General features: G+C 40.5%; 1 protein-coding gene across 2 annotated transcripts in view; it reads left to right on the top strand.

The window, feature by feature from the left end:
- HSPA12B (heat shock protein family A (Hsp70) member 12B) overlaps positions 1 to 15,347 on the top strand; it is a 393,296-nt gene that overhangs the window by 80,988 nt on the left and 296,961 nt on the right. For both annotated transcript variants that reach the window (XM_069632262.1, XM_069632263.1), the window contains one exon: positions 1,365 to 1,426. In XM_069632262.1, coding sequence (XP_069488363.1) covers positions 1,365 to 1,426 — 62 coding nt within the window. The remainder of the gene's footprint in view (positions 1 to 1,364; positions 1,427 to 15,347) is intronic.

Raw genomic sequence — 15,347 nt, 5'->3', positions numbered from 1 at the left:
GAAGTTAATCATTCATCGCATCTAGACTGAATTGTGAAGATAATCATGTGTCACATCTAGATATAATTGTGAAGTTAATCATGTGTCACATCTAGACAGAATCATGAAGATAATCATGTGTCACATCTAGACAGAATTGTGAAGATAATCATGTGTCACATTTATATAGAATTGTGAAGTTAATCATTCATCGCATCTAGACTGAATTGTGAAGATAATCATGTGTCACATCTAGATATAATTGTGAAGTTAATCATGTGTCACATCTAGACAGAATCATGAAGATAATCATGTGTCACATCTAGACAGAATTGTGAAGATAATCATGTGTCACATCTAGACAGAATTGTGAATATAATCATGTGTCACATCTAGACAGAAGTGTAAAGATAATCATGTGTCACATTTATATAGAATTGTGAAGTTAATCATTCATCGCATCTACACAGAATTGTGAAGATAATCATGTGTCACATCTACACAGAATTGTGAAGATAATCATGTGTCACATCTAGATATAATTGTCAAGTTAATCATGTGTCACATTTATATAGAATTGTGAAGTTAATCATTCATCGCATCTAGACTGAATTGTGAAGATAATCATGCGTCACATCTAGACAGAATTGTGAAGTTAATCATGCACCACATCTAGATATAATTGTCAAGTTAATCATGTGTCACATTTATATAGAATTGTGAAGTTAATCATTCATCACATCTAGATATAATTGTCAAGTTAATCATGTGTCACTATTATATAGAATTGTGAAGTTAATCATTCATCGCATCTAGACTGAATTGTGAAGATAATCATGTGTCACATTTCGATAATGATGCCAACCCTATTAAAAAAATCTCACCCCTCTGCATACACCTCTCAAACTCTAACCAAACACAACCATACCTCTAAAGCACTACAAACCGCATGCACATCACTACCCCACAACAACAAAGCCAACCACACATAGCATCGTACAACAGCACATGACAGCTACCAACCGAAAAGAACGCCTAAGCTCAGCAAACAGTGTTAACCGAATTGAAGCTGCCAACAGCACATCACATCTCTCTTGCACTTTTCCTGCTCAATCCTATTAACCCATCCCACCTTCTTTCCTTTCAGATCCGCCAGAGCACCAGGGGACCACTTCGGTGGTGATAGTGCACGGTATAAATATCCTATAACATTAACCTGGAATAGCTTAAGCAAATAAGTAAGATCTGCCACAGACATCCCCCAAACCCCAAAAAGCATATCAAGACTAGGCTTGCAACACTTGCACATATCTCTTAAGCACTGGATCACCTTGAATAAAAGATGGCCTAATTTGACCTTTCTTATAAATGTTCTTTCTTTGCAGACTTGCTGTTGATGCAAACATGTCCACGCTACTAGACGTCAGCATGAACAGTCTTCAAATAGGTAAGTTCATAGGGGTAAAAATGGCATTAGCCGGGGGCCTTCTATCGGCCAAGCAATGTACTTGTAATTCTGTGAAATCATGCTACATCCTACACTGCAATAAATTCAAGAATGACCCGACTGACTCTATTTCGCATTTCTAGGCATCACTATTCCAGTCTAATTTTCATGGTTGTGGAAATGGAATGGACTGTCAAAAACAAACATAGACATTCTTCTATTTTGGTCTGATTTTCCCTGACAGGGAATCATCAGCAGTGGTCGAAGTGTACGAAAAGAAGTAGTGGAATTATGTTCCCTGTTGATCTGCCCCTGCTCCCCACGGCCCCCTCCCATGTGCAATGAAACCCCCAAACAAACACACCTGCTGTTTAAGGGAATCTTCATTCCAGAGCAGTGAAGAGCAGGTTTCAACTTATTTCTAGAATGGAATGGTTTATTTTTAAAATAAAAGTATAGGAACAGTAAAACATAAAAAATAAAAAGTAGAGGAGCACCGTCCCACCCACTCCGACCACTGCTCATCGGCATCTCCACCCACATCCGACTTTGATGAGAGCGTAGAGCTTGAATCCCTGTGGTTTTCTGCCTGTTTTTTTTACAAGCGGGCAGAATGCATAGGTATTCATTTCAATGTTGCCCACCGTGTATGCACATGGGGGCTCCCATTACCGATCACTACAGTGTGCATGATTAAAGGGTATATTCCATCCTAGGCGATGGCACGCGTGGGAATCCAGGAACTGCACCGAGTTCCTGTGCCTATTATCACTCCAGCCAAAAAATAGGAAAATTTATCAGAGCGGACCACGTAGATGAACAGGGTTGTAGGGGCAGTCCACTCTGCCTGATTTAACTGAGTTGCTTCTAGACACTTTCTATAGTAATACATGACACATACAGACAGTCCATGTAAGGTAGAGGTTCACTTGCCCTTCTGCTGCTATCATATGCCAAGCGCAACCCAAAATGTTCCGGTATGTCCATCTTATGGCAGCAAATGCCCCATATATGTTGTATAGTCATCACATGTAGAGTTCAGCTGGCATGCCCGCCTGCTGCCATCATATGCCAATGTCATATCCATAAGGTACTGTATTGCCATTTTATAACAGTGAATGCCTCCACACGCCTTAAGTGGCTGCCAGCCTATATGAAATGACGCACAAATGGCAAGGAGTGCTACCGTAAACCAATGCCTCGTATGCCTGGTATATTCATCATATGTAAGGTATAGTAAACATACTAAGGTGCTGCCATCATGATGCAAAGTGCCCCGCCAGAGTTCCCAGTAATGCTTCCCTGTGGCACTCAATGGCTCATATGTCTGGTATAGTTGCCATATGTTTGGTGCAGTCTCATTTGTACAGGTTATGCAGTTCATAAGGCAAGAAAAGCTTTAAATGATCAGTAAGGCCGTCTAATACCAGTGTATGCCTCAAATGCCTGGTACAGTCACTGTAAGGTACAGAGTCCCATTTGCAGACACGGTTATCATATGCAAAGTGCAGCCACAAAGCCCTGGTAATGCCTGTTTATGCTAGTTAATGCCTTATATAGCTGGAAGAGTCATAAAATGTAGCCTCATGTGCCCAGTTGCTACTTGCATGTGTAACATCAAATGGCTCATCACCTGCTTCAAGAAATGCCTCATTAATGCCATCCGATGGCACTTAGTGCCTTTGAGGACTGATAACTGATAAAGACATCATTTGCAAGGTAATGCCTTAGAAGTCCAGGTGCATCCAATCCCTAATGCCAATTATACCATCTCTGCAGCCTTCAGTATTCTGGTGGAAGTTGTCAGTGGTAGAGGTGTATAAAAAAAAGTAGTGGAGCTGTGACCCTGGCAGGGGACAGAGTAGGCAGGAAGGGAGCAACTTGCAACACATGTTTCAAGGGTTGCGGCCATGCTGTTTGACAGCCAATTGAGTTGAAACAGATCTAATTGTAACTGGAACTGCTAATGGGTGTTAAAGTGGAGAAGTGTGAAAAAAGTAGTGGAACTGTTAACAGTAAAAAATAAAAGTAGTGGAACGCCGCTTCCGACCTTTCCCGGTCACTTCGACCACTGGAAGTTGTAAGTGATGACTATTTAATATTTAACTTATTTTACTCTGGTTGTGTTATTACAGGGGATTGTCACTAAATTAACTTGGACCACAACAGTATTCCTGTCAATCTGAGACAAGACACAGCGGCTGTTCTTGACAGAATAATTTGTTTTCTTAAAAATAACAGTTAAAATACAGGTGGTTCCCTAATTTACAATGCTGGGGAACACACACAAAACACTACAATTGAATTCAGGCTTCAAAGAAAAACAAATGCTACCAATGCAGCCTTCCTACTTTTGGTTCACTCATACATGCTTGTCTAAGCATCGAACACCAAGTTTACTTTAAATATTTCCACAAGCAAAGTTAAATGGCTATTCTGTATAATGTGCTCAGATGTTTTCCAGTGTTATCATGATTATTAATTTACAATAACAGATAGAATGTATACACTATTCCAGCAAAAGAAAACTATTGCATTCATCTATAAGATGTGTCTGCCTTCCGCATCCTAGTTTAAAAACGTTATTTATTTATTTATAATAGCACGTAACTCAGCACCAGCAACTTAGAAATGCGAGTGAAATATTGTATTCGGCTCTGCAAGCAAACATTGTATCAGAGTATACTTGCGTTGGATTGTGAACATAAAACGAAATTCACGTGGCTTCAATGTGTCTTTTAAGCATGAAAGGGGTTCCTATTCAAAGTGCATGAACAGAAACACTGTAAAGGGTTTGGAGTTTCAAGTTGTGAATACATGAAAAGATTAATTTGAAATGTATTTTGCTTTCCTTTTAAAAGGAGAGAGAGGCTGGCAGGGAATGAAAGGAAATGTACAACAGGTTTCTAAAATAAACGGAATTTCATATTAAAGTTCTCCCACACTATTTTACACCCTTGGGAACAAATATACTATTTTAGAATATTTGACTATCATAGAGCAGTTTCAGTCAGTAATTATCTGTATGCATGCATTTGAGGCCATAGATCCCAACCCAGTAAATACATCTTTTATTTTAACTGGGGAGAGTAATGAACCCCACACCATTATAAAATGCACAATAATGTAGAAGTTCACTTACATTGTTAGTTGGTGCATTCAGTCTTGTGAGCAGCAATCAGCCACTGGTAGAGATATGACAGGACACCTATACCTGGCACTGTCTTATTATGAATGGGCATGCATCTGGCTCTCTGCAATCCCTTGATCTCCCAGTTGCAAGTTGTCCCCCAACTCTGGCCTCTCTTTGGCACAGCTGAGAAATCCTCATAGGCCAAATATTCCATGGCTGAAATCCTTTCTGCAAATTTTGAAGGAGAGTCTTCTCATCCAAATTGTGTAGGTCAGTAGGTAGCAGGAAAACGATCCAGTTTCCTCCCCTTCCATAAGTTAATTACTTTTTAAATTGACCTTAACTCTATCTAATTGTATAATTTGCCACTACAATTTTGATCGTACTGGTTCAATGACTGGTATGCTTATCTCAAACTCACAAAGGTCCCTTCTCATTCCTGCCATTGGCCAAATGAACTGGGTGTGTCCTAAAAGGGTTTTATCATCTGCAAACCTGCCCCTTCCAGTGGAATGGGAACATATGCTAGGCAGAAGTATTCATTTTATTTAACATTTTATATACATATGTATGAATGAATACAATAAGGTATTTTAATTCTTTAGAATGCAATGAGTCTAAATATATAATGGGCCTCATTACACGGTAGGCGGAGGACCAAGGTGCTATTAGCACCTTGGTCTATGCCGGTAAAATACCGGCACCGCCTTGGTGGAAAGGGGAATTACCGCCCTATTCCAAGGTTGGTGGGGCGGTAATTCCCCCTTCCCCCATTGCCCTTCCTCATTCCCATTTTTGCCCCATAGGGCATAATGGGAATGGGGAAGGTGCTAATTACGGCACCACAAATTGCGGTACCGTAATTAGCACCCTGGTCCCTTTGCGGGTTGGTTTTTAATGCCTGCAAAAAGCAGGCGTTAAATTCTCCAACCCGCAAAGGGACCTCGTAGTAAGTCGGTAAGGTTTTACCGGTACCGGTAAAATACCGTACCGGTAAACCCTTACCGCCGTCCGTGTAATGAGGCCCAATGTGTTTCTGTCACTTAAGGAAAGTGGCAATATTAATATACATGATGTATACAAAAAGTATGCATCTCAGGATATCATTTTTATAGGTATTTTATTCACCCGAAGAAGCTCAATTAAAAATGGTATTTGATACTTAAGTACTTCAACACATTTGGGGTATTATGTTCTTCAAATGAGTCACTCCCATGCATATTTTTAAAATAGATTTCTGCAAATGTTAACTTGTCAAATGATGCCTTCAGAAAGCTTGTCAGTTACTAGTTTCCACCCATCTGTCTATGAAAGCTCATTTACCATGAGAGATAACTGATTAAGAATATTTCAATTGTACATTTCTTGGTTAATGCATTCTTTAGGTACAAGGTACACAATGTGTTATTTGAACTTGATTGCTCAATGGCAAAGGCTAATTGATCTTGCTGGCCATCTGTTTCTTGAAAAAACGATTATCTTGACAGTTAAATTGGCATTATTCATAGTGATGGAGGTCTGGAGTTTTGTTCAAAATACAAGAATATCAATTTATTTGTTTTCAAGCAACAGAACTTGCATTTCATAGTATTTTTGCACTTTTGGAAACAGGCACCTCACACTAGTAAACTGCTTAATGTATCTTCCAGACCCTGTTTTCGGTGGAACATAGTTACCTGGTCATTCTTGTGAATTCAGCTCACATACATGGCTTCAAACTATCTCCTCAACTGAATGGCAGAGGTGGAGGCATCAGACACCTACTCTCTTCCTGCCTCAATACCTGACACATCTCCAGTGCTATGTACTCTCCTACCACTTCTGAATTTACCATTTCTACTATCGGTCCACCTCACATGGTTCACATTATCTCCATCTATCACCCTCCTGGTCCCACTGGACCATTCTTTGGTGATCTCGGCCAACTCCTTGATTCTCTTTCCACTAAACATCACCTCATTCTCTTAGGTGGCTTTAACCTTCCTTCTCCAACCACTTCTCAGAAATCTGAACTTCAGTCTTTTCTTAGTGACCACAATCTTCACTCTATCTATAACTTACCCACCCACACAAGGTGTAACTCTTTGGATTTCCTATTCATCTCTACCTCTCTCTCAACCACTAATACTACTCTCACCATCCATATCTGATCGCTCAATTGTTTTCTACCGTCATCTCCTTTCATTCTATCCTGTGACCTTGCCTCACCTTGCTTCACCTGTTACTAAAAGGAAATGTAAACCTTCTGCCATACCCCCTTTCTCTCTGACCTACAGTTCTAACTCACCTCTTTCACATGCGATGCCTCTTCCACCAACACTGCCTTCTCCAGCTTCCAATCCCTATTTTATAACTCATTCTCGACTCACTTCCCACCACTTACTTTCACCTCTAATTCTCTGCATCCTCGATCATAGGTTACCCCATTAATACACTCTCTCTGCACAGACATGCTTCGTCTTCTGTGCAAATGGAGGCATACCCGCTTTCATGAGGACATGCAACTCTACCTTTCTGCCCTGAACTCTCTCAAGTCCACTTTTGTATAGCTTGAAAAGGGAATTCTACCTAACCCTCATTAACTCTCAAACCATCCCCGCTGCCTACAGGCAACCCTAAACGTACTCCCCAGTCCTCCTAAGTCTATGACTATCAACTTCAGTATCACAGCTAATGACCTAACTGAAGACATTGCTGCAAGCATTTCCAAAATTAGAGACTCTTTCCTGACTTTCTTCACACTCCCTCATCCTACATTTTACACTCTACCTACTCTACCATCATCCTCTGCCTCAATCTTCTACTTTAGTCGCACTCGTACTGGCGAAGCGCTAGATCCAGGGATTAAGGCTAACCCCTTGTGTGCCCCACTAGACACTTTTGCTCCTCAGCTAGTCAAGCCTATTGCCCCTATAGTGGCCTCTCACCTCACTGAACTCTTCAAGGTGTCCTTAGACTCAGCTGCTTTTCACTCTGTTTTCAAAACGGCCACAGTCATCCCTCTCCTAAATAAGCACAGAACTGACCCAACCTACCGGCTAACTTTCGCCCTCTGCTTCTCCTTCTGCACTACTCTAAAGTTCTTGAAAAGTTTGTGTTCAACCATCTTTCCAATTGAAAATACATCCACAACCTTTGAGACCCCCTACATTCAAGTTTACACTTCTGTGACTCCACTGAAACCGCTCTCATGAATCTCTCCAACTTCATTGACTCTGCTAAGCACTCCAACCTATCCTCTATCATAACTCTCTTTGACCTGCCAGCTGCCGTTGACTCTGTCATTCACCCCAATCTCCTTAATGCTCTCTTTATTATTGGGATTCATGATCGAGCCCTTGCCTGGATTGAATCCTACCTTGCACCCCACCAATTCTCTGTCTCCTAGAGACAGCACCTCTCAACTCACTCTTCTAACCATTGGTGTTCCACAAGGCTCTGTCTTGGGTCTGCTCCTCTTTATACTCTACACCTCCACTTTTGGGGCACTAATCTCCTCTTTTGAGTTCGCATGCCAACTCTTTGCGGACGACACCCAAATAATCTTCTCTTTCCCTGAACTGCCTTCTGATCTGTGTATCAACATTTCAAACTATCTCTCTGGCATTAATTATTGGATGGCTTCATACTCTGATGTTAAACTCTACGAAAATAGAGGTGCTCTTCTTCCCTGCCAAAAGCTCTCTCTCATCTCTTCGACTGCCAACCCAGTTCCCACCTGACACTCTCCCCTACTCTTCTTCAGCTAGAAATCTCACTGTCATCTATGACCCTTCTCGCAACTTCCCTACTTGCATCTCCAAAATTGAAACAGAAGTTCACCTCAACCTATCAAATATTAGGAAAATCAGGCACCTCCTTCTTTTCAACACCACCAAGCATCTCTCAACCACTCTTGTCTTCTATAAACTGGACTACTGTGCATTTTGTTTGGTCTCCCAATCAATGCTTTCTGTCCTCTCAACAAAGTCATTAGATTCACTACCAGGACTCTCTCACTTCACACCTACTTTCTCGCACCGTCACCAGGCTAGATGGCTGACGATACAAAACAGGGACAGAGTAAAATGTCTCCTCCTGGTTCACAAAGCTAACCATGGTAAGGCACCACTGTATCTATCCTCTATCCAACTCTACAAGCCTTCTCGAAATCTCCACTCTGCATCCTCGAATACCCTCATGACTCCTCGCTCTCTGTGTGCTTACCCTCTCTTCCGCACTTTCTCACTTATTGCTCCACTTGCATGGAATTGTCTTCCCCAGAACATCTGAGAAATGGTCCACACAGATTTATTCAAAACTAAACTAAAAGCCTACCTCCTCACCTATGAGCTATCTTCTTTACCAACCTCTCATCTGCCTGATAGCTAACATTTTCCCCTCGCCTCTTACCTGCCTCTGTCCCTCACTTCCTCTGCTTCCACTCTAGCACTTCACCCATCATGGTCATATCCCGAGCACAGCTGACCGTACCTCCTACCTGCACTTAAAAAATGTCCAGTCTTGGTTGTCTTAATCAATGTATGTCCACTTATGTATTGTCCCCAGTGACTGTTCCATTTACTCCCCACCACAACCTGGTAAGAAAGTCCCTCCAACTCACCCCATGGTAAGAAGCTCACTGCTTCCCATCAAATCTGATTTATTGTCTATTGTACGTTCTTTTGTGATCAAAGGAACTTTGTTACTCCTGTATATAAAAATAAATAAAATACAGGTAATTGGCTATAGTTTCACATATCCAAGAGCAGCCCCATAAGTTATCTTGCCCTGTTTAAAATACAACATAGATAGCATTGTATTTCTTGTAAAACAACCATTTTCACTTATAACGAAGAAAGTAGGCACTGCATTTCTCTAAAGTTATACAATGTGAGGAAGTTATGTTACTAAATACTAAATATATTACTAAATATATGTTTTCTTTGGTTTTGCACTAAAATATGGTTGGCTATGGGCTATTCTCTACATGTTCCACAATGTAAAATATCCAAATCAGTTTTGTATCACGTGTTTATAATATTAATATCTCTACAAAGTGGAGCAGATGGATAAGGGTTGGAACAGCAGAGTGTATACATGGCTCTGAATGTGACGAGTTTTCTCTCTCGTCCTGGTGCTGCCTTTGTGACCTCTGACACAGAAATTGCAGGGGAATGAAAGAGCAAGATTGGGCTACCAACTAGTCAGGAACCTGTGTCAACTGCCAAATGAGGGCTATTAAGAATGGTTGTAGCATCAGTTTCTTTCTCGAAGGCTAAAAGTTCATGAGTATGGTGAAGAAATAGGGTCCTTGAGTCTCAACCACCTGTGGCGGATCATGAGAACATTGGGCTCCAAACCCCTGTGGCTATTGAAGAGAATGCTTTGTCACCCTGCCTGTAGGTGAAGAAATTAGATCATTGAGTCATAGCCTCTTGGGCCTGGTGTGAGAAGGACTCATGTCACGTGAAAGTTCGAATTGGGATTTCATGCTGGCATAGGGACGGTGCATCGTATTTCTGCTGGGTTGGTTCTAGGGGAATCGGCCAAGTCTTCATGTGTTTTTCAATGGGATATGGAGGTCTCATCACAGGCAATTTGGTCGGAGCCAAATCCATTGAATATTTTCAGCCAAATTTGGCCACAAAAATATGTGCGGGTGGGTAATGGTAATAATTACAGATGGGGCGGCAAGGGTGGTTTCTACCCATTCTAATATTTGCAGCCAAATGGCTTAAGAGAAGAAAACAAATTAGATGGATTTGGATTCGACCAAATCTCCTCTATGAAATCACATAGAACCTTTTCAACACATACCGAGCTTATATATTAAATTTAATTTCCTTTGTTTTGTCTTTAAATCTCTTCATGACCTTGCCCCTCCCTACCTTTCCTCTCTCCTCTCTTTCTAATCTTCCTCTGGCCCCCTCCGGTCTGCTGATCTTTTCCTCCTCACTGTTCCCCCATCTCCTTGTGCCCCTTCCCATTACCGATACTTTCAGCTCCTTGCCCCCCTACACTGAAACTCTCTCCCTCTCTCTATCCTCTCCAATTCCTCATACCCCTCCTTGCATTCCTCCTTGAAATCTCATCTTTCTCTTTCCACAGCCTGTTAACCTCTTCACCTCTCTCTTACTGTTCCTCTCTTCTGTTTTCTCTTTTACTCTTCTAGGTAAATTGTTCTATATATTGTTTTAATGATTTGTCTCATGTTTTGCATTTATGCTTCCAATTATTCTATGTATCCAGTTGTTGTAATGTAAAGTGCTTTGGAGTAAAGGGCTTTATAAATTTAATAAATACAAATACATATACAAATATATTATAGTTTAGTAGGTCTAAAAGAATTGAAATAAACATTTGTGTTAATGCTACACCGCTTTGTCGTTCCGGTCATTACTCACCTATGTCTCAGTCCATTCCTGGGAGTGATGAGGATTACCAGTAAGTCATTGGAAACTTAACCTAGAATCATCAAGGAATCAAGACACCAACCATTTCACTAATTTGTTTTTGTTTTCGAATGCTTTGTGTTTTTTTTCAAGTTGTATGTTTTAATGTGCGTTAAGATGTCTGTCCTCTAGAACTGTGCGCGGCACTCGTATACTCTGGGTCACCATTCTCAAAAGCACTTTATTGTCTGTGGGAAACTCTCAAGTGGGGTCTTAGCATGAAACCTGAGAACAAAACAGCCTTTATAGAATATACGTCCAGAATTCAATACAATGAAATCTATTTAGAGTGTGCAAGACTCTTTTTGCAAAACCATGCCTTAAGGTTTAGAAAGCCAGATGCAGAAAAAGATCTAACCCATCTTCCCCTAATTTGTCTCGTCCCACTTAGAGGTCCACTTGGTCAGCATCTGGAATGCATCTCCCAGGTTTAGCTGTGAATGTTCCCTGAATGCCCCCCCCACCATCTCCATTGCTTTTCACCCCTTTTCCAGTGACTGTTGATTGAATGTAGGTCATTGTCAAACACTAAATGAAAATGCAAAAACATGTCTAGTGTTTGACCAAGTAGACGGCTTTCCACCCTGTGGTCAAGCAAACCATTTAAGGTGAGATACTGGTAGTTTGAATTTTGAACCAATTTGTACCTTTGGAATTTTAGGTGACGCTGTGGGAATGTTATGCAAACAATCAATCTTAATGGCAATGACTCACAATGGTCCATGAAAAAGAAAATCAGAATGTGGGACAACATTGTGGAAAGTGTTGACATACTTAGATTTACATTTTATAGAAATAGTTCTCTATGAAATTAAATTATATTTAATGACATTTCCCTCACAATTATTTAGAACCTGGTCCACGAGATTCCGACTGAATGGTCTTCCGACTCTGGAGGTTAGTGCCCTCGAGAGTTAAGATCTCGTAGACTCTGTAAAGTGTATTGTCCAGAGACTTTATTCCACTTGGTTATAGAATGCTCGTCACTAGTAATTATTAGGACAAAGTTTCTGAGCCTTTTTGTGCAGTCCATCTCGGCAGTTATTACATCTAATCCATGAAACTGATTAATGAATGCAGTACAAGTGTCCTTGATACTTGCTTTGGTAAGTTTTGTAATGGTTATATTTACTGAATTGAAACTGGTTGTAAATGAAATTTTAAAATAAATGTATTAAATAGCTTAATTAATGAAATGCTAGAGTCCTTTCTTTCTTTTAATATCTTGAATGTTTAGATTTCTTCTTTGTTTTAATGAATTTGAAACTCATTGTGATAACATGAAATGATATTATGATGTGTTAGAAAATGAATTGTTGCATTAGGATGGACGAGAGATTTTTATTCTGTGAAGTATCGTTGTATTGCGATTTGTTTATCGTTGGTATATGTGAATATATTTGTGTGCACGGTATTCTTTGTACCAAAAACAAAATACATTTTTATTTTGGTTAAAAGTTTGAATTTTATATCAGTCCAGATTTACCTCCAGCTAAAAGCTGCAGGTAAATCTCCAGCTTTCCACCCTAACTAGTGGGTGGATCAGTAATGCGGTGGTAATAGCGTTACTGCTGCATTGTTGTCGCTCCCGGCTCTAAGTTTATATTTGTTCAGTGGTTTCTGCAAATCCGATGTGGTAATGTATGGAAGTTGATAGTGTGAATATGAATACTTTTAATAAAATTATACATAAAGCGATTGCTAAATGAAAGAGCTGCAGGGACTTCGTAGAGGATAAACAAAGAATTCATGTAGATATGTACCTAGAAGAATCTTCTGTTAGATTAGGTGTGACCAGTAGTATACCAGATATTTTCAAGCAAATACGAACCAAAGAGAGACAAATATATTGCTAATCCTTAGTATACTTCTGTTACGCCCAACACAATCCAGGACAGCGGCTTCAAAGGAGTACAATTAAAGACAACGTACTCAGCTGGTCATAAGTAGAGCAGCAGTGGTACCACCATTGTTACAAGTTTGAAGGCAAGTATCAGGAATTACATCCAGAAAAATGTAGGATTATTGCTGCCAATGGAGTCCAAAGAGACTCCATAAAGGGGAGCCACAGCAATTAGCAGCCGGGGAGGGAGCGGCAGCCAATCATGATGCTCGGAATGAGGGCTGTATAGCATAGCACAAGCCCATATTCAGAGCAGCCTGGGCAGTCAGTCCATCTAACCCCCACCTCTTAGCACTTGCATAGTTTCCTACGTTTGTGTTTTTTAAAAGAAAAGAAGAAACTTGACATGGCTGCGCGACCCAGCGCCGCACAGTGCTGTCGTCCACGAAATCAGTTTTCAATGCTAATGATGTCCGAAATCCAAATATCTAACTCCAAATGTCTGAAACTGATGATGTAATGCTAAACATTGGTGATACCGCCATCTTCTGGGGACGAGCACTATTGGGGCTCATCATTTTCTTTTACTTAGAGGGGGAAAAGCAGGCTGTGGAGGCCTGGCAGAGACCCAGCTCGAGGACACATTTTAGAGCTCTTCTGGAGCCAGCAAGTGCCAGCCCCAGCCCTCTTAAAGCCCTCTAACCAGGGTGACTCGTTTGGGCAGTTTGTGTGGTGTATTTTACGGTCCATTAAATTACATAAAGAAGCAGAACATCGAAAACTAGAGAATTGTATATAGCTAATTGCTGTGTCCTACTTGGGATGGGCTGTATGTTCACCTAATTTCAGCTTATGAGGACTGAATGCTTGAGAACTTGCAACGCTGCGCCTAAATGTGAGGCACGCAGGGTGAGATGATATTGCATGTAACCATCCCAGTGCAGCAATCTGCATAGGAAAGGAAATAATGCAATGAATTGCAGAGATGCATGGCTCAATAGTAGCTAATAGCACATGCTTATTTATTTATTTTGTCATTTGTATAGCGCACCCAATCGGAGGCATCTAGGCGCTGGTTACATAAGAGGGTTGGTTATCTTAGTTACATATTGCACTGTGTTACACAGGTTATGTAAAGTACATTGAGAGAAAGAACAACATTGGCATATCGTGTTGAAAGCATAAGCGTGTGGCATGGCGTAGCAAAACATAATGTGGCATAGCATGGCATAACAGAGTGGAAAAACAGCCGAGCACAGATATGATATGGCAACTTTAAAGAGGTGAAGGGTGTGATATTACATTTATATTGTATTTATTTATTTGTGTTTTCTCGCTGTTTTCACGGGCTGTTTTCAATCAAAACGCAAGACATGATTTTGAAGTCAAGAATAACAGCAGGGGGCCATGTTGATGGAATGAAGCTTTCATGCGGTCTACCCTTATATGCACTGATTGAGTACTTAAAATATTGTCCCCACAGGAGCTGGATATGGCAGCCTGGAGGAAGCCCCACCCATGCTTTCATTCTGCAAGGAGAGGGGGGAGTAGTCAAGAGCTCTGAGAACAGCTGGGGAATGTCAGGAAACTCTTACAAAGACCAGCTGGAAGTCTTCCTTCCTCCTTCACTCAGAGACTATTTTGGGAGTCTGTGCCCTCAGTTGTCCCTTTGTAAAGGCTCTAGTGACATTTTCAGTGACACTGTAAACTATGGAGAGAAGTGCATAGCTCCCAACTTTAGAAAGCGCCAAAGGGGGATATGTTTACGTTTAGATATGTTATTAAAATCCTATATGCCATAAACAGATAATCACCAAGAGGGACACGATTACATTATTTATTTATTTATTTAGTGTGATATAGTTTAAATTATAAACTTTGCACAAGACATAAAAAATAACAAATTAATACAACATAATCCAAATATATTTACAAAAAGTCATACCAAAAATAAAACATATAAAAATTTAAAAATCATCTTCATGAATCAGATATATCACACACAAATCTAGACAATATTAAGATTCAATTGCTTAGTTAATTCTAGTGCTTAAAGTGTTATGCCCAAACTAACTTCCACCCTCAGCCAGATGGTGTACAAGGCTGTCAGTAGATGCATGCTATTGGAATTAGTACAGTGGTGCCAAAAAAGGTCGTCCTTGATATACTCATTATCATGGGCATAACTGTTAAGCAGGGGATTGAATGTGCTAGCCATTTCAAGACATTCAGTCAAAAGATGCTTTGCCGTTTCCAGCTGATCTTGAACTTTGCACAAGCGGCATATTCGTAATGTGACATCACTCTTGGCTTTTCTTCCCGTGACCATCAACGCGGGGAGTTGCTCCAATCTAAGTAACAAGATAAACCGTCTAAGTCTGGCTGATGGACAGATGTTCAAACATCTCGGTGGATTCTTGAACTCGTACAATCTATGTTGCACGAATGTATAACTACTCAGACTCCTCAAATGTTCAAAGTTCTCAATCCAATCCCAGAGCTCAATACGTT

This window comes from Ambystoma mexicanum, chromosome 6q (assembly GCF_040938575.1).
Source record: "Ambystoma mexicanum isolate Mex_15411 chromosome 6q, UKY_AmexF1_1, whole genome shotgun sequence".
NCBI lineage: Eukaryota > Metazoa > Chordata > Amphibia > Caudata > Ambystomatidae > Ambystoma > Ambystoma mexicanum.
This window is presented reverse-complemented; position numbering and strand designations above follow the sequence as displayed.